This window comes from Mastigoproctus giganteus, chromosome 4 (genome assembly GCF_048544385.1).
Source record: "Mastigoproctus giganteus isolate SK-2022 chromosome 4, ASM4854438v1, whole genome shotgun sequence".
Taxonomy (NCBI): domain Eukaryota; kingdom Metazoa; phylum Arthropoda; class Arachnida; order Uropygi; family Thelyphonidae; genus Mastigoproctus; species Mastigoproctus giganteus.
The window spans coordinates 227,774,436-227,794,464 of NC_143578.1; the positions used below are offsets into that span (position 1 = coordinate 227,774,436).

General features: G+C 36.6%; 1 protein-coding gene across 2 annotated transcripts in view; it reads left to right on the forward strand.

The window, feature by feature from the left end:
* The window catches only part of Sec71 (ADP ribosylation factor guanine nucleotide exchange factor Sec71), a 508,300-nt gene that overhangs the window by 112,217 nt on the left and 376,054 nt on the right, over window positions 1-20,029 (forward strand). For both annotated transcript variants that reach the window (XM_090371201.1, XM_090371202.1), the window contains exons 11-12: window positions 1,856-1,956; window positions 14,481-14,628. In XM_090371201.1, the coding sequence (XP_090227327.1) occupies window positions 1,856-1,956; window positions 14,481-14,628 (249 nt within the window). The remainder of the gene's footprint in view (window positions 1-1,855; window positions 1,957-14,480; window positions 14,629-20,029) is intronic.

Here is a 20,029-nt window from a genome sequence, read left to right on the forward strand (position 1 = left end):
TAAAACCTAAATGGTAATATAATGGTCTACCTCCACCATTATTAACATTATTGACTTAAACACATGAGACACAGTCCCAGAAATTACGTTCAGGGTCCTACTACAGGAACGGGCTAGCGACACCGGACTACCCGAGCACTACTAATTCCTCTCTTCCTCACACTCCTTTTTACTGTTCTGAATCCCTATCTTTTATTTCTTGTGCGCGATTAGGTTTCAAAAGCAATATCAAGATGCTATTTTACTGCTATATGTACATACTGACTTCGCCTCATACAGAATTCAGCATCTTTTTTCACACTATTTTTGTACGTTATACCTTCTCCCCTATCCTGGGATGAGTGGCCTCATTGTGTTTAATCCCTCTGTCGACCCTGTACGTCTTACTGCATTCCAATGCCTGAGGTCGCTTCTACATTCCTTATAGTCATTGAAACAAGCACATAGCATTCTTTCTCTCCCCGCAGTACACTGGACGACCGTCCCCACTTCTCCAGCTTGCAAAATCAGTAAGTACAATTCCTGACCATCTGCTCCATCTCATGATTTTCAACTTTCAGTGATTTTTAGTAATCTTTTACTACCTATATTTCTTATTATCTATCATTTCTCCGCCTCTGTCGAGTCAGCCATGATATATACGTTAGCATTATGATTAATCTGGCTTCGGAACGCAATAAACAAAAAACCTGGTGTCTTTTTACCATGTGCTACATATATTTCATGTTAGAAATGGAGGCCTTACTTTTTGCTGCATTTTGATTGATTTTGACGACTGGCCCTCGTAAACGACGTTGAAATCATCTGAAATACAGCACCAAGTACTTATAATATAATATTTTTGACTTTTTTTTATCTCATGCTCAGGAAAAATTACAAAAGTGATTCGAAATGTATAATTAAAAGATTAAGACAAATGCCAGTACAAACACCTTATAATCAAAAATAATCGTTGCCAGAATCATCTCCAGCTGATAAGTATGCTGCTGCGGAGGTTTGAAGGCTGTGGAGATTTAGAAGGGGTCGGTGCCCAACCTTATGAATGACTGGATGGCGACTTTTTTCTTTTCTTCATAGATTTATTTGTAGCAAGCGTATCATTCACCCCTCTGTTAACTTTTAAGAATCATTTGCTGTAGGATCCATCTTCTCAAACTTCGCTGTGTGCAGGGATGGGAGCATTTCATTTAAAACAGAGATGAATTACAATATAAACACAATGAATGTTGTGTGTACTTTTTTTAAGGCACTTGGCTTATGGATTTATGCTGTCTGTATTTTTGCCATCCTAGTCGGGTCCTCCATTTATTTCCTACAGGTTGCAAAATACTTTTCCACGATTTTTTTAAGTATAAATTGAGTATTACGTAAGTTGGGGAGTGATATATTCAATTTTATTTCATGATAATTTTATTTACTTTAATTAGTAATTAGATCTTAAACCTGTGCTCATTAGAGGAAAAATGAGTACACAAAGTGAAATAGAATTGGGGGAGTGGGGGTCGGGGGAGAGGCAGTTCCAGATAAAAGTGTGGAATCTGCTAGAATGCTTGTCTGGTAAGTGTCTACTATGTCTGTTAAGTATATTGTTTTATCAGAAATTCATTACACAAAAAATGGAGTAGAATATATATAAACTGCTTTTTTCTGACCTGTTTTTTTTTCTGTTATTAAAAAGATCTTTGTACTTCTTGCTGTATATGTATGACTTAGGTTTAATTTCATTATTCACACAATTTATAAAAAAAAATTATAAATTCAAAAAAAGTTTGTTTTTGTCAAAAAAATAAATTGCGATTATATTTTTCACATCCCCTAAAAACCACAACTATTATTCTTGTGTGTTTTCTGTTAGATGCCCAGAGTGTTGTTGATATCTATGTAAATTATGACTGTGATCTTGCTGCTGCCAATATTTTTGAGAGATTGGTAAATGATTTATCAAAAATAGCTCAGGTGAGTCAATTATTTGAAATAAACATTTTGAACTAAAATTACTTAACAAAAAAAAGAAAATTTTTATTTCTGGTTTATATACAGATTGATGCGGAAGTCAAGTACTGTAGGAAATTTGTTGGGTACTTTAATAATAATACTAGTATGGTGTAATTTAAATTAACTGAATAGTATAATTTGTCTCCGTGACAGTACAAGATGCAAGTTGGTTTTGTCATAGACTGGAAGAATTTCTAAAGGCGTCTTCAGTCCTGATTGAAGAGGCATTTAGAAATCTCTGTCGTTAGCTGATCTCAGAGGAAGTACAGTTTTCCCCTGTGAATTATTTCAGGTTTTTCAGTATACACAGCACACACTGAAAAAACAAACCCTTGAACAATTTACATAATGCAGATGCAGATGTTAGCACCGTATCTGTACTTTGGTAGAGAGCACTTGACTAGAGGACAAATATTGGTTCACTGCCCTGGCCAGTTATCCTGTTTACATGAAAATTTATTGCCTAGTAATAATTTTTTTTATTCTTTCTAGGAAGGTGGTGATGAGCTCTAAATTAAAAAAAAAATGAGCGGATGCAGTTATTTTTAATGTGTGGAAGGTCCAGCACATCAAATCAGTTAACTGTTACTGCATGTCATGAAATACACCCAGATAGGTCTCCAGTTGACCATGCAGTCATTAGAAAAATAATAATCAATTCAAAGGAATAGGACATATTCATGATTGTTTCTGTATAGCAGCCTAAAGAAATCAACACAAAAGCAATTATTCCTGGAAATGAGTGTTGCCTAGTTCTGAGCATATCATTACTGGTAGTCCATTGTAGTGGTTCAAAGACTTTGTGGTGATGATGTCAATCAGCAAATAGAGATACTACTGAGGCAGTATTCTACTTCTGCCTAATAATAACGTCATTAGGCATAATTCAGGATATTGGACCAACAGCAACCCACATTAGATCAGGGGCAGTTCATGCAAAATAATAACTGGATTATGGTGTGAGGACAGTTCTAGGCGGAGATTATTTATTTTGTCTATACTTTTCGTAACATCAGTTTCAGAAGTGAAACATCAACAAATGCTGGAAATAGTCTTGATGTATATTCTGAATAACATGCTGTTGGCACAGTAGACACAGCTGTGTTTCCAGCATAACTTTACACTACTATATTTTGGAATCGTCACTTGGAAATTTTTAAATAAGACATTCCAAAACAAGTGAACTGTATGATTTCTGAGGGCCTGGTAAATAACCACCCAAGTCAGAGGACCCTTGGCCCCTTTGGACTTCTTTTAGGGGGGGGGGGATCTGTCCCATAAACAGCGAGTAATTGAAGAAGTAATCAGCTTAAAGTATGCTAAGATTAATTAGCACATTAAGAAGTATTCACTACTTTGGATATGTCAAATCCAAAAGAGATTCGTATTTTCCACAGATCTGCAGAAAATATGAATTCTTTTCCATAAGAAGTTTCTGTTTTTAATAGGATAGCCCTAAAATTGCACATACTTTTATTTTCCCTCTGGTGTTTACAACTTTTGGTTCATCCTGTATAAAATGGGAAACTCCTATTGTGGAAAGTAGCAGACTTTTAGAAAATAATAATTAAATTAAATTAACGGAAGTGAAGTTGAAATTTTTGAGGGAAGAATAAAGTACGTAACGTGTGGAGCATCTAATGAATTAGAACTCGTGATTAATAAATGTATGTTAATTCACTTTAAATATGTGCATCGAGTTATATCTTTTAACGGTGATGAAATGAATGCCAACAGAAATAATATTGAAAGTAAATATTAACATATGCCTATAAGTTTAGGCTTGGATAACCAAAGCATGATCAAATAGTTTTTTTTTTTTTTTTTTTTGGTAGTTGTTGGCACATAGGCTTCTGTGATCATAATGCACCTCCCAAGGTTTTTGCAGTACTTTGATCCAAGCCTGAGGCGGGAATTGAACCCGCGACCTTTGGGTTGCCAGGCAGGCACTTTACCCACCCAGCTAGTCCGGTCGGCAGTCAAATAGTATGATGAGAAACTGGACATATGCAAATAGAATCATGGTGATCAAATTTAAGCCTAAATAATTTGTGGCAGATGTCAGAATTTAATATTTTAATAATGTTGAGTAAATAAAACTTACAATTATTGAAACGTTTCCAGGACAGCAGAAATAAGGGAAATCAGAAAAGACATATAATTCTATTGCTTATATTTTGCTAAACTGTAGATATGCTGGCATCATCCAAATCTGTTATACCCAGTCAGTGTACTCTGTAATAATAAAAATCAGTTTTTCTGCACTATTAGCCTTACAATTATTATTTTCCTTTATGCTATCTTATTTCCTGTTAGATCTTTAGCCATAGTGAGAATGAGTCCTCTTTCCACTAATACATGTTTACTCTGTCTGACCTAATCATTTTTACTCTAAGTATCTGTTGTAGTAATAGTAGTAGTACAAAGGGTACTAGGAAAGTTTTGCAATATGACGCAACAATGAATCACAGGAAGCTGCTTGTTGCTGCATGTTGAGACATGTTCATACGTGCATAGTAGCCGCCGTGCCAAGTCGATGGGCTCAGTTATTCATTAGTAGTGAGAGTGTAAAGTGCTTGCGATGGCATCGTGGTCACGAAATGAGATAAGGACAGTTTTGCGGTATAATTTCGTGCGTGGTTTAACCATAGACCAGTGCTTAGAAGAAATGACTCTTGCACTAGATGATGATTGTCCACATCGTACAATGATATTCAGGTGGTATAGAGAATTCCAAAGGGGAAATTTCACTCTGGAGGATTCTGAGAGGCCGGGAAGGCCACGAACGTCAGTTACGGAGGAAAACGTTACTGCTGTGAGGAAAATGCTTGACGAAAACAGGCGAGTGACCTACCAACAGATAGAGGATACTTTGGGCCTAAATGCACCAGCAATTCGTTCGATTCTACAAGATCATTTGCACGTGAAGAAACTTTGTTCTCTCTGGGTGCCGCATCAACTGACTGAAGAGCAGATGACACGACGTGTGACTTGGTGCCGAGAGATGTTAAAAAAGTTTGATAAGGGACAATTTCGGTATGTGAACAACATCGTGACAGGTGACGAGACTTGGCTGTACTATTACGATCTGCCGACCAAGGCTCAAAACAAAGTTTAGTTCTTTGATGATGACGACACACCCGTAATTGTCAGAAAATCCCGATCTGTAAAGAAGAAAATGATAGCTGTATTTTTCAAATCGAGTGGAATTGTGGAACGTGTCGTTTTGGACACGCAGAAGACAGTCACAGCTAAGTGGTATACTGAACAATGCCTGCCTAAAGTCATTGGATCTATGAAGAACCTGCGGCCAAAGTCAAGAATGGACACCTGGTACCTCCATCACGATAATGCTGCAGCTCACCGCGCCAAAGCCTGCACCGAATATTTGACCACGACAGGACCGAAACTTCTCGAGCACCCTCCCTACAGTCCAGACCTTGCTCCCTGCGACTTTGCACTGTTCCCGCATGTGAAAATGAAGCTAAAAGGGAGGCGGTTTTCCAGTGATGAGGACCTTCTACGGGCTTGGGACAACGAGTGTGCTTTACTCCCTAGTGAAACTTGGCAGAACTGGTTTAAAGATTGGTTTCGGAGGGTGGAGAGGTGTATTGAATGTAGAGGAAATTACTTTGAAAAAATTAAATAAACAAAGCTGTATTGCAAAACTTTCCTAGTACCCTTTGTAGTGGCATGTGATGCAAGAAAGCAAGTGCATGAGCTTATGCAGCATCAGCCAAAAAAAAAAAAAAAAAATCACACCATTCCCTCCAAATGCCTGTCCAGTTCCTCCTTAAATTTATTCAACCTATCAACCTCCACAACGACAGATGGAAGTTTGTTCCAGCAATTAACCACCCGCTGGCTAAAGGCAAATTTCCGCACATCTATTCTACATCTGTCCTTTCTTAATTTGAATTTGTGCCCCCTTAGGTTCGTAATCTGAACAAGTGGAAGGATCCCATCAGAATTCAACGCAGTGTGCTCAACCCATTCAAGGCCTTATACACCTCAATCAGATCACCGCGCAGGTGCCTAGTCTCCAGCCACTGCAATTTGCAGAACTTAAGCCTCTCTTGGTAAGAGGATCCCTTCATTCCCCTCACCAATCTTGTTGCCCTTCCCTGTACACGCTCAAGTAAATCTACATCCTTCCTAAAATGAGGCCTCCAGACGTGTACGCAGTACTCAAGGCGTGGCCTGACCATTGCCTTATACAGAGAGACAATCACCTCCTTTTCCCTGCTAGCAAAATTCCTATATATCATTGACAAAATCCCATGACCTGCCCTTGCAGCCTGTCTGCATTACTCAGAAAATTTCATATCTGACTGCACAATTACTCCCAGGTCTTTTTCATTTTCTACCACCTTAAGTGTAGTACCACACAGTTGGTACGTTTCTCTGGGGTTACTTCTACCTATATGCAGTATTTTGCATTTGTCAAGGTTAAACTTCAGTTGCCACTTCTTAGCCCATCTGCCCAAATTATCTAGATCCTGTTGCAGTAGCACACTGTCATTAACAACCCTGCCAACCTTTGTATCATCTGTGTTTAATCTAATCTTAATACAGTCAATTCTGCTATAACTTGTAATAGGTGCATTATGGCCTTAGTAGCCTGGTACTAATAAATCAAACCAACAACAACAACATCTGCTATAATACTGTACGAATTTCCTAAAAATCGACACATTATGGTATTTTGCGCGTTAAAAACAACAGAGCTTGTGGGAAAAATAAGGATGGGGCAGACCACTCAAAAAAAATGTTGTCTGGTAAGTAAAACACTAAAAAAAGTTAGAAACCCAATAAAATTGCTAACACAGGTTTAAACATCTTAAATTTCTAATGAATAAATAAATATTACAGTAAATATAGCACTTTACCTTGAAAAGATATGAAGTTTGATTAATATTTCTGTTCACTGACTTTTTATTTATTTTATTTTATTTTTTTGGATTGTAAAATTTAAAACAATAGAAAATATAAGCAATCAGTAATGACAAACACAGGGCGCACAAATTGCACAAGTGAGACAAGTTTACGAAGCTTAAAAAATAGAAATGAAGAGAAGATTCTGAAAATTTATTTGTTTTTTATATGATTGAAGATTTCATGAAAGGGGAAACACATTTCCCCATAACATAAAAACCCACACAATTCCTGCTATGGTATTATCGCAAATGCAGTAAGATAGTTCACTACCTGTTTATAATTAGAATGCACTAACAGAAAATTATCATTATTTTAGGGTGACAGGGTCACCCGTAATTCATTACATAAACCCATATTTTCTGTCTGTATGTTGCGTGTGTTCACTGATCGATTTGTCTATTTTTCTGGACAAAAAAACCTTACTATCTATGTTTGAGACCGACTAACTCAGTCACGGAGTGAAAAAAGCCCATTAAAGTACTTCACATAGACTGAATTCAAACCAGCACGTTTTCCACCTGGTGTGGGGAGGACAGTGACGATGCTACTGTGCTTACGCACTAACAGAAAAGTCCGATAAACCGGGAACTGAAAATTGTTTTTTGTTAGCGACTTCCAGAAATGTGCTCCTCTGCTCATGCTAACCCACCTCATGAAATTTCTGTTCAAACAGAAAAATGTGAGCTTCTGAAAACATGAGTCAGCCCACAATATCACCTATTATGTTGTGAATACAGTGAATGACAACAGTGTCTCCAATCAATACAACATACAGTAAATGGGAAATATAGCTCTTGCACGTTTGACATTTTTTTAAGCTTCGTAAACTTGTATGTATTGCTGTGCCAGTTGCTACATTCAACTTAGTACCAAGTTTTGCATTCACCTGGTGTTACTTGCAGACGAAATCGCACATGAGCCAATGCAAAAATCGTGTTATATATTCGCATTGTTCCCTAATATATCAGTCACGTTGGAGCAAATTCGTATTGTGAAAAAATGCAAGTTAAAGCAGAACTGACTGTACAGCCAATGCTTTATATGCTTTACAAAACTCACCTCCAATTCCACTTGGTTTGATGTAAAGAACTAAGAACTAGTAACTTGCTTCTTCTATGAAGGTGCACATTTGCATGTTGAATTGTCATTTCACTAAAATCCCTTTGAAACTAAAATAAAGTCAAGAGCTCAAATGGAGAGCTTTTGGATTCCCATCCTCATGCTGATTGTAGCTAAAATATTAACTTAATTGACATGATGATTGTCAAAAAATTGCCTAATACAGACATCATTACTTGACTTGTGACTGAAGGAGATTTTAAATTCCATATTTTTAAAAATTCTGTCAGTAATTGGACATTTAAAATGTTCATTTGGGAATAGTTTTTGTCTAGAGATTCGAAAATCCTTAATTTCAGATTGAAATGTGTGATCACTATAGTAACTACTTCAGTAATTTATATTTTATATCATGACAATGATGTGAGAGCTCTTGTCTGTAAAAATCTATTTTTAATACTGTTTTTGTGGTAATAGCTTGTGTACCTGAGGTGGTCGACATTCCAAATCTAGATGATCTACTTCTGATATGAGCAATGTCACAGTTTCCTTGATTTATAAACAATATTATATATCTAAGCCTTAATAAACCTTATACTTGTTGAGCTTAGAATTTTGCTTATAAGATGAGAAGGCTTAAAAATTTAAATCTTCTGATCATTGTCTTTTGTAAGTGAATTTCACTGTCTTTGAATACTTCAATTCATCACAGCTTAATTCTACATGCAGATTGACTACAGTACAGTACAGAATAGAAGTTTTGAAATTGATTGGAAACCTGTGCATACTTGCATCAATTTTATGTAGAATTAATCTTTCTAGTTGTTTAGCAGCAGTCAAAATGAGGATGGGAATCTGAAAGTTCTTCATTCAAACTCTTAACTTTTTTTTATTTAGTGTTATGACAATCCACCATGCAAAGGTGCACCTTCAAAATGAGGGGAGAAAGTGTTTAGTTCATTACATTTTTACATCAAACCAAGTGCAACTGGAAGTGAGTTTTATAAAGCATTGACTGTATTTAAGGGTAGATTAATATTGTTATAAAAGTTTGACCATACCATTATTATTATTCATGATAGAATGATAGAATCTGCAGTGTATAGTTGTCTGCGAAAGACTTATGAGCTTCCTGTAATTGAATGTTATCTAAAGATTTTTTCTTATTTATTCATTTATTTTTATTTTTTCTTATTTATTCATTATTTTTTCTTATTTATTCATGCCATTGCTTAAGCATTATGAGTAGCTAATTTTGGCTTTTGGCTGATTTCTCTTTTGCTCTAAATGAATTTTTTTGACTGGCTTCCAACACTTCATGCTTTACTTATTTTGTTTTTATTTCTATGACTAATCTTTCATATTCATTAATAACTGTTCATAGATACCCAGAATTACTAACAAACTTGTTATTATCCTTCAGAGATGATTCTTGAGGCTATTTTTTTTCTAAAATTTGAAATAGCAGATCCCCCCCCCCCAATCTTTCAATGTCTTTTCTGTAATTCATTTTAGTGCAACTATTTGATCCTGGCACCTCCTAATGCTTTATAAAGTGCGTGAACACACACACACACACACACACACACACACACACACACACACACACACACACACACACAGTGGTAGAGAGTGAAAAGGACCTGGGGGTTTTGGAGTTTTGTGCAGGCAGATATGAAGTTTTCTGAGCAGTGCAGACGGTCTGCAAGAGTAGCCCATGGTGTCTTGTCAATGATATACAGGAAGTTTCCTAATAGGGATAAGGAGGTGATTATTCCCTTGTATAAGGCAGTGGTCAGGCCACACCTTGAGTACTGTATACAGGTCTGGAGGCCTCATTTTAAGAAGGATGTAGAGCTGTTGGAACGAGTACAGAGAAGGGCAACAAGATTAGTGAATGGAACGAAGACGGCTCAGGACCAAGATATCGACGAGGAATATTACAACTTTCTGAAAGTGATAAAGCCCAAGAAACCTATAGGGAAACAGAAATCCAAAGTAGAAAAAATTAGTCAAGAAACACTTGTCATGATGAACCAAAGACGACAAATGAAGAGCAAGAAAAACACCGACAGGGAGAAAATTGAGTATACTGAGTTATGCAAAGCCATTAGAAAGAGACTCAGAGGACATAAGAAGATTTAACACAAGAAAAGTAGAACAAGCATTAAGGGAAAACAAAGGATTTAAATCAGCAGCCATGAGCAGTAATACAGAAAGACAAATGATACTGAAACTGAAGAATAGCGATGGTGTACTTATAAACAGAAGAGAAGGCATAATTCAAATAGCAGAAGACTACTATAGAGAATTATACAAGGAGCGAGGGAATGATACCAGCAGTGGGGAAGATGGATTGCAAAGTAGCAACACATATGACATACCCGATATTCTTCCTGATGAGGTAGAACATGCATTGAAGAAAATGAAGAATCGGAAAGCCCCGGGGGAAGATGAAGTTACTGTAGAGTTGTTAAAATTGGGAGGAAGAGACATAACACAAAAACTGGCAAGGCTCTTCACAAAGCGCATTAGAAAAGGTGTGATGCCTAAGCAGTGGAATAATGCAATCATAGTTTTGCTGCATAAGAAAGGAGATAAATCATAAATTGGAAATTATAGACCAATTAGCTTGTTATCCCATATCTACAAGTTGTTCACAAGGGTCATTACTAACAGATTAGAAAGAATACTTGATGAGAATCAACCAAAAGAGCAAGCTGGCTTTAGGACAGGATTCTCAACTATGGATCACCTTCACGTAATATCACAGCTAATGGAGAAAGCAAATGAATATAAAACACCATTATGCCTGGCATTTGTGGATTATGAAAAGGCATTTGACTCCATACAGCATAAGGCAATGTTTCGGGCACTGGAAAGACAAGGCATAGATACTCCATATATTATGATTTTGAAGAAAATATATGAGAGTGCTACATCCTTTATCAGACTAGACAAAGACAGTAGCAAATTTAAAATCGAGAAAGGAGTTCGACAAGGAGACACAATATCTCCTAAGCTGTTTACTTGAGGAAGCTTTCAGAAGATTAGACTGGTCGCAGAAAGGAGTCAATGTGAACGGAGAGTACCTAAACCATTTACGATTTGCAGATGACATTGTGGTCATAAGCCATGATCCCAAAGAATTAGAGGAAAATCTTAATCAGTTATGCACAGTTAGTAAGGATTTTGGACTAAAGATGAATATGGCTAAAACAAAAGTAATGATGAACAAATATGCCACGGAAAGGGAAATAATAATTGAAGGAGCAGTAATTGAAAAGGTGGAGTCATATACTTATCTGTAATAATGATAAATGGCTGGAAGTCAAGAGAAGAATAAATTTTGGATGGATAGCATTCAGGAAATATAGTCACATACTGCAGAGCAATATCCCAGTTTGTCTGAAACGTAAAATAATGAATCAATGTATACTCCCCACCATGACTTATGGAAGTGAAACTTGGGCACTCACCAAAAGAATGGAAGAGAAGCTAAGAACTACACAGCAAAGAATGGAACGAATTATATTGGGAATCAGACTGTTAGATAAGAAGAGAAACACATGGATTAGGCAGCAAACTCAAGTAAAGGACATTCTTATCAAAACTAAAGAACTGAAATGGTCTTGGGCAGGACACATAGCTCGAAGACATGATGACAGATGGACTAAGAAAATAACAGAATGGTACCCAAGACGAGCTAGAAGAAAACCTGGAAGACAAAGGCGGAGATGGATAGATGAAATTCATGAGTTTTTGAGTAGTAAATGGATGGCCAGTGCTCAAAACAGAAGGAACTGGAAAGTTGCTGGAGAGGCCTTCATCCTGCAGTGGATTGAAAATGGCTGATGATGATGATGATGGTTTGAGCATGCTCAGTGCTGATGGGATTCTTCCTCTTGCTCAGAATAATCACCTGAGAGGGCATAAATTCAAATTGAGGAAAGACAGTTGTAGGATAGATGTGCAGAAGTTTGCCTTTAGCAGGTGGTTGATTGCTGGAACAAACCTCCATCTGTCGTCGTAGAAGTCGATAGCTTAAACAGATTCAAGGCAGATCTAGACAAACATTTGAAGTGAGTGGATGGGTGAAATGAGAAGGGTGTGTGTGTGTGTGTTTTTTTTTTTTTTTTTTTTTTTTTTTAGCTGATGCTATATAAGCTTGCTTTCTTGCATCATGTGCCCATGCTAATGCTAATTTTACACACACACACACACACACACACACACACACACACACACACACACACACACAACTTTTTATCAGTTGCTGTTTCCAATAAATTTTTGTTCCAGCTTCAACAAGGTCTATTGACAAGATTCAGAGGAACCTCAAAGTTTGACAAATTTTGTATTAAGTTTATAAAAGGTGATTTCAGCTTTTTTGTAACACTTCAATAATATATTAATTGTAATATGTAGTATAAAAAAGTGTTATTTCACAATAGATTCTTTACAGTAAAAAACCACTTTCTCTCTCTCTCTCTCTCTCTCTCAATGTTCTTCCCCAAAGGTTATATTCAACAATACTTCTCTTTTCTCCAAACATTTGCATAGATTTTACCTAGAATGCTAAGGAGTGAAATTCCTGTAAAATTCAACATTTAGTTTGCCCTTATTTCCTATTTTATATATACAGGATATATCATAGCATGTGGCACCCATTTCAGGTTTGGACTTAAAAACAATAAAGAAAAAAAAAAGTTCATCTAAAGATAGGTCTGATTTCTCCTTGTTTCTGAGTTAAAGCCATTTTTGCATTCCAGCAACTATCTGCTTATGTTTACAGGAATTGCTCAAAATGATCACCGTGCACCTGAAAACAAGCCTGCAAATGCATCATCATAGACCTCCTTCCTTACTCAAAAGTTCCAGGTGTCTTTTGGATTTGCTGTTCCTGGTGTTGATGGATCTCCCACCATCTGAAACTCATTTTCTAAATGAACCAGTTTCTACAAGGCATTCATATATTCTCTGAAAGGTCTTATTTGGCACATGACAATTAGGGAAGTTTTCTGCATACAGATGTCTTGCCTCCGCTGCATTGCATCTAGTGAGTCCGTACATGGAGATGCATGTCTGCAATCTCTCAATTTGAATAAGCCTCCATTATTACAGCAAATGCACAGTATCAGAATGTTAATAACAAACTCTAAATATAGTTCCCTTCTCAGGAGAACTAACTGAAATCACTTAAAGAACACTACAGGATCTTGTTTACATAGCTGTCAGCAAGTCTCTCTATGAGATACTAGCATTGTTTGTAAACAATTGAATGGAGCCAGCTATGTTAAATCAATTTGTGAAAAGAATTGCTGGAACACCAAAGTGGCCGTAACTCGGAAATGGATCCCACATGTTATGATACACCCTATATATTAGTTCAACTAATGCCTTGCTCTAATCAAATGGAACTTATCCTTTGAAACACATCCTTTAGAATGTCTTAGATATGCTTCAAGTATAATTAGATATGGCACCTTTTTTATTGCTACAAAATGTAATTTTTTAACATTTGTGAAATAACCCCAAAATAACATACTTTTGCTGGTTGAGATAAAAATGCTAGAGGAAGAAAGAAATTTGAGGTTCAATACGGGCAGAAAAGGCCTCTGTAGCCGAGTGGTCAGGAGTGGGAGTGCAGCAGCACACGCTCTTTGAGTAGACCTGGGTTCAAGCCCCTGACTGCTAAATACGGTTGACCTGCCAACCTGCACTGGACCAGCGTGGCAGATTATGGTCCATTTCCTTCAGCATGAATTGTTGAGGAGGCTTCCATCCTGCAGTGGGTTGATAATGGCTGCTTATTTTTTTTTTTTTTTTTTTTTATAGGCAGAAATAAGAAAATGAAATGTCCTGTCAATGTTTTATGAAACAATTGCTTATAGAGATAGGAAGGTTATAATTTAGTGTACAACAATTTGAGATCACACTTTAAAATACTGTTTCCAAGTATGGATAGTGTGCTTGCTATGATTAGCAAACAGGTACCCATGTGAGGAGTGACTTTGAATACGTTTGCTACTGAGCTTAATGGTAATCTTAAGGAGATTTTCTATAAGGTACTTAGCGAGGACCTGATTATGATTTATTAGGCTCAGGAGGGATTAGTAAAATGAGTGAGAATGAAATTTATGCAATCCTAATATAAACCAAGGGGGACTGCAATATTCCTTCACCTGTAGTTACAATCTGAATTTCCTCAAATTGAAACTAAAGGGTAATAATTATAAATCAAATTTTAGAAAGCTTTACTTCAGCCAGTGAGTTTTTAAATCATAGATAATAGAAGTTGGCAGTTTGGGGAAATTCAAAAGCCAGTCACATAGGTGTTTATAAGAGTGGGTAACTGCACAGGTAGGGTGGGGTGTTTTTTTTTTTTTTTTTTTTTTTTTTTTGCTATTCTTAGTAGACTGAAGTTTTTCCCCTCACTCTCTATATCTAAAATTCGTTTCCAAAACCTTGAATGTTTTGTTTTATAGGGAAGGCAAGCATTAGAGTTGGGAGCAACAATCAATCAAGAAAAGTCCATGAGGATTAAAGGCTTAGAATGTCTAGTTTCTGTTTTGAAATGTATGGTAGAATGGAGTAAGGACTTGTATGTAAATCCCAATCAGCAAGCTAACCTAGGTATGCTATTTTTATTACTTTCGGAGAAGTTAATTAAAATTTGGAAATAACAATATTGTATTAAACAATGTCAATCTCATCACTATCACTGTAATATTCCAATCTTTCATAATTGCAGTACAGATCAATTCATGAAATGATACGTTAGTGAAATAGTGGAATAAAGATTATATCAAGAACTATTTTTCCGCCTAGATATTATAAAAATGTTTTTGAGAAAAGCAGTGCCATAGTACATGAAGTTTGTATATTTTAATTGGTCTAGTAGTTTAAATGTTTATGAGCATCACTGCTGGTTCAGAGTTGAAATTCTGAGTTCTGTGAAAGTTTTACTCCTGGCAACTATTTTTAATTTTAAGGGACTAAGTGAATAAGATACTGAAATTTCTGTTTTGACAGTGTTTGACTATAACAGAGCCTGTCTGAAAGATGGGTATAATCTTTTCATCAATATTACAATAATCAGTAAACAGTAATCTCCAGTCTGTGGGGACTTCCCCCCCCCCCCCCCAAGTCCAAGGATTCTTTCATAATTATGGCTAAGGGTTTGTTTACTTCCTTTGCCACCTCCTTTAATATAACTGGATAGATCCCATTTACCCCAGGTGCCTTTCTTATGTTTAACTTCAACGATTTCTCCTCCACTTTGCTCTCAGTTATTACAAAATCATTCAACTCCCTCTCAGAGTCTGATAAACATCTGGCCCCTCTCCTCTTTGAATAGCTCCTCACGTGAATGTAGATGCAAAATACTCATTTAGTTCAGCAGCTATCTGAGAATGATCGTCTACAGTCAAACCATTGATATCAAGTGGACCAATCTGATTCATCCCTTTCCTTCTAGAGTTTACATAGGTAAAGAACTCTTTGCTGTTTTTCTTTGCATCCTTTGCCAAATATTTCTCATAATCTGCCTTTGCCTGCCTAATATCCTTTGTGACTTGGTTACAGACCAGCTTATATCTATCATAGGCTTCCATGTCACCCATTAATTTATATGTATCCCATGCATTTTTCTTCTCTGCCACGAGTCTCATTAGTTCATCTGATATCCATTTGGACCTATACCTAGAGCAGTATTTCTTAATTGGAACAAAAAGCCTAGTACCTTCCAAGATTACATCCTTGAATGCTTCCCATTTAGAATAAGAATTGGGTAACATCATCAGTCGGTCCCACTGTATAGAACCTAAAAGATCTCTGAGACCACTGTAGTCGCCTTTACGAAAGTAAAAACCCTTCCCTTTACCCTCAATAGTAGTTACATCTTTAAGTAAATCCCACATCAGTACACTGTGATCACTGCTACTTAGTGGTTCCTTTATCTGTAAATTCTTATCATCATCATCTATTATTCCATGGGTCGACGTATGAAGCCTCGCCACCATGCCCTGCCCACGTACTTCTCTCCGTCGTTGATTTCACTCCAGTTTCCTGCTGTCTTAATTACATCAGTCTTTATGATGTCTGTCTTGCCATCTCATCCTTGGTCTCCCCCTTGGTCTTTTTTTCCCTTAATTGTAAATCAAACATTCTTCTTGGCAAACGCCTCTCATTCATCCTCTTGACATATCCAAACCATTTCAAATGGGACCTTTCAATCCTATTCTGGAGTTTTTCAACCTGAATTCTCTCCCTAATCACATCATTCCTGATTTTGTAAATTCTTAATGCATGAATAATGCCCTCTTGTTGCCTCTTTAACATGCAGCTGTAGAAAACAATCATCAAGTAAATCCACAAAAGCCTTGCTAGTGTGCAAGTGACCAATCCACGAGTTCCAGGCCATATCTGGGAAGTTAAAATCCCCCATTATAAGACACTCTGATTTACTGGTCCACTCTTATTTCTTTGTATAATTGTTCGTTGTACTCATCAGAGTTATTAGTCCTATAACAAACTCCTACCCTCATTTTTTCTTTTCCAGTGCTTATGTCACACCAAAGTGACTCAACATTGCACTGTCCATCTATGTCAACTGGATGCACTTCCTTAGATTTTGTTTCTTAACTAACAGCATAACCGTTCCTCCCTTCCTATCCTTTCTGTACACATTGTACTCCCCAAATTCCAATTCTGCATCCCTTATATCTGAGTGGCACCAAGTCTCTGATATCCCAACAATATTTGCCTTGGATGTCTTAACCTGCACTTCAAATTCATCAAATTTGTTTACTATTCTCCTAGCACTGGTGTACATGCTAGTATACATGCACCTGTTCTTACTCTTAGTTACTCTAACACAGCCCATATATTTACTTGTTTCATGACAGCATGTGGTTAACAAGCACATACCACGCTGAGAAAAATTCTACCCCATGAGCTCTGCACAATCTTTTTATTGCCAAATTGATTGACAAGGCTCTCATCATGTACTCCCTCCTATCATGCCTGGATTAGGATTGCAGACACTTTCAAATTTAACTCTAACTCACAACTTTTTTTTCAGCATTGACCTCTACTTGCTTAGTAAATCCACAGATCTCCTACACTTAATGTCATTAGTGCCAATGTGTACAATGATATCACCTTTTGTGCTCTTAAAAGATATCTGCTCTTCAACGTCATCAGCTTTTGCCCCTGGCAGACATACTCTGGTCCTATGCCATCTATCCTTTTTGCACAATATATTTCCCGTTTCCCTGACAATTGAGTCACCAACAATAACTAGCTCCTGTGGGACCAGCACATTCTGCCCTGAAGGTTGTCGCTGTGTTGCCTGGTGCATTAGCATGTGCTCTGGCATTGAGTTGGACAGCTGAGAACTTGATGGGCACCCCATTTTAATTCCTTCGAGGGCATCCACCCAACTCTTCAAGCTCTCATAGGTACCCATCAGAATGCTGAGTTGGCACTAATTTCTTCACATTCTCTGCACCTAGCACACAAAGACATCCTCCATGGCTAGATCATGTCTTCTTCTTCTTCTTCTTCTTCTTCGAGAGAGAGAGAGAGAGAGAGAGAGAGATCTGCAAACATGTTGCATTTTGCACATTTTTTTTAGACTGTGATGCATTGGAGAATTGGCCCCTATGGTTCTCCTGCAAATTGCAGCACTTTCGCTACTTTGTGAAAGTTGCTTTGCTGCTCTAATCTGGAGCATGATTTCTATTTAAATAGAATTAAGTTAACAATAAAAATTAAAAGGATTTATAAATTTAATTGATTAATTTCCAATACTGTACTTATCTAACAGATTCCTTCTACAGTCCTACCTATTATGCTATCTAGTTTTACGCTATCAAGTTCGAGATATACATAATGCTATTCCATATCAATACTGGATTATGCCAATAATTAATATGCCAATTTAATCAATAAAATGGTAAAAATTTAAGAAAACATCTCTATTTGCTTAAGCCATAAAAACTTCGCCCGCACAGAGCTAATCTCGTTCCCACTCTTCTGTTGTTCCATAGAGAAGTATATTGCAATTTATATGAAAAGGTATACCTTGGTCATGATATGAGGTCAGTGCTTGTAGTAAATGTAATATGTCCATAGCTGTGTACAAGTGAAGCTATTACCCTATCAATATAGCTCTCTTTGCCTTTACTCTCTGAATTTACTTGAGTTTTAAACTTGCTGCTATAATGACTATAATTAAAATAGCAACAGCTTAAAATGCCAAAAGTTAAGATGGAAAATATGCACTTTAGTCAAAGCTTAAATAAAACCGTCACTCACCTCATGATCCGTTCAGTTGCATGAATTATATAAAAAAAAACAGGTATGAGAAGGTCTCAGATTAAAAACTAAAATCATAAGTTAAAAATTTAAAATTAAGCTCAGAGGAGGAAGAGGTGCACTGCATTATCCTCTAGTTGTCAGTTTTAAAAAGTAAAACTGTAAAGTTATGTTTAAATGAGAATAAGGCCAATAGTCTTGAACGATGGAATTACCATTATTAAATTAAATTCAAGCTACAAGCTCCTTCAATACGAAACTCTCATAATAGAATGGTGACGGCTTAACACCAACCTTGAAGTCCTCAACACCAAACTTCCGGCTTCCCTTTCCCCAATTTGGAATCTTGCACGCATTAAAATACCATGTGTTCAGCAAAACATTTCGGGTACTTAAAGTTCACGCCGATTCTCTATCCTTCATATCCTTAGTGCCAACTTAAGATGTTTTTAACGAAAGTCCATTGTTCACGACTATTGGCCTTATTCTTATTTAAACATAGCGGAGCTTAATTTTAACTTTTAACTTATGATTTTAGTTTTTAATCTGAGACCTTCTCATACTCCCCTTTTTTATATAATTTATGCAACTAAACGGATCATGAGGTGAGTGCCGGTTTTATTTAAGCTTTGACTAAAGTGCATATTTTCCGACTTGCTGCTATATTGACAACTTACATATTGTGAATGCATTTCATCACTGAGTTGTTAGGTCTTTCACTGACTGTACTTAATATAAGCTCCAAAATAGTCTGCAACAATTTAATTCCTCCTTCCCAAAGCAATTGCTCTGGCAGGCTTTTGAATTTCCTGACACTGTCAGCTCAACTTCCCCATGAAGGCTATTTACTTAAGCAATTAATATATGATAGATAGAGGGATATTTCTGGAAATCCAGTTTATAATTCTTTCCCCTTAATTTTTATTTATATGTGGCTCTGACATCATTAATATGTACATTAATAATAGTACCATGAAAACTTTGCCTTCATTCATTTTACTCTCTCTCTCTCTCTCTCTCTCTCTCTCTCTCTCTCTCTCTCTCTCTCAGAACCATATAAACCTTAATCAGATCCACTATAAGGTACAGGTACCAAATTCTGTACAAGCCCACATACATTTATTTAAAAACAAAAAAAAATTTCTGGAATATGCAAAATTTTAATTTTATTCAATGATAAATGTTTATATTGTTAATATTTTTTGATATAATCTCCTGCTACCACAAACTTCTTCCACCATACCTACCACTGAACAAAGGATTTTTTTGAAATCTTTTTGTGAACACCTTTAGGTGGCCCACTGTGTTTGATTGGATTTCTTGAATCAATAGAAATTATTTTCCTTTCATATCCTGTTTTAATTTTGGGAATAGTCAAAAATCACATGGTGTCAAATCAAGCAAATAAGGTCAGTGTGGGCACACAAGATTTTCCATGCATCGCAAAATCTGGAAGAGTTAACACGTTTGCTTTGTGTACTGTATTCAGATGTGACTTTATTTATTTATTTATTTTTTGAATTTCAAGTTGTGGGAAACATGCTGTAATCAAACATTTGCAAAGAAAATAGGCTGTGGAATGCCCCACCCCAGTTATCTTGTTTATCTCTATCTTATGTAGTACCTGATACCATTATATTCCCAATGTAGCCATTGTACTGTTTATTCGCCATTTACTTAGAACTGTGATTCTGGAAAACACAGACCCAGTCTG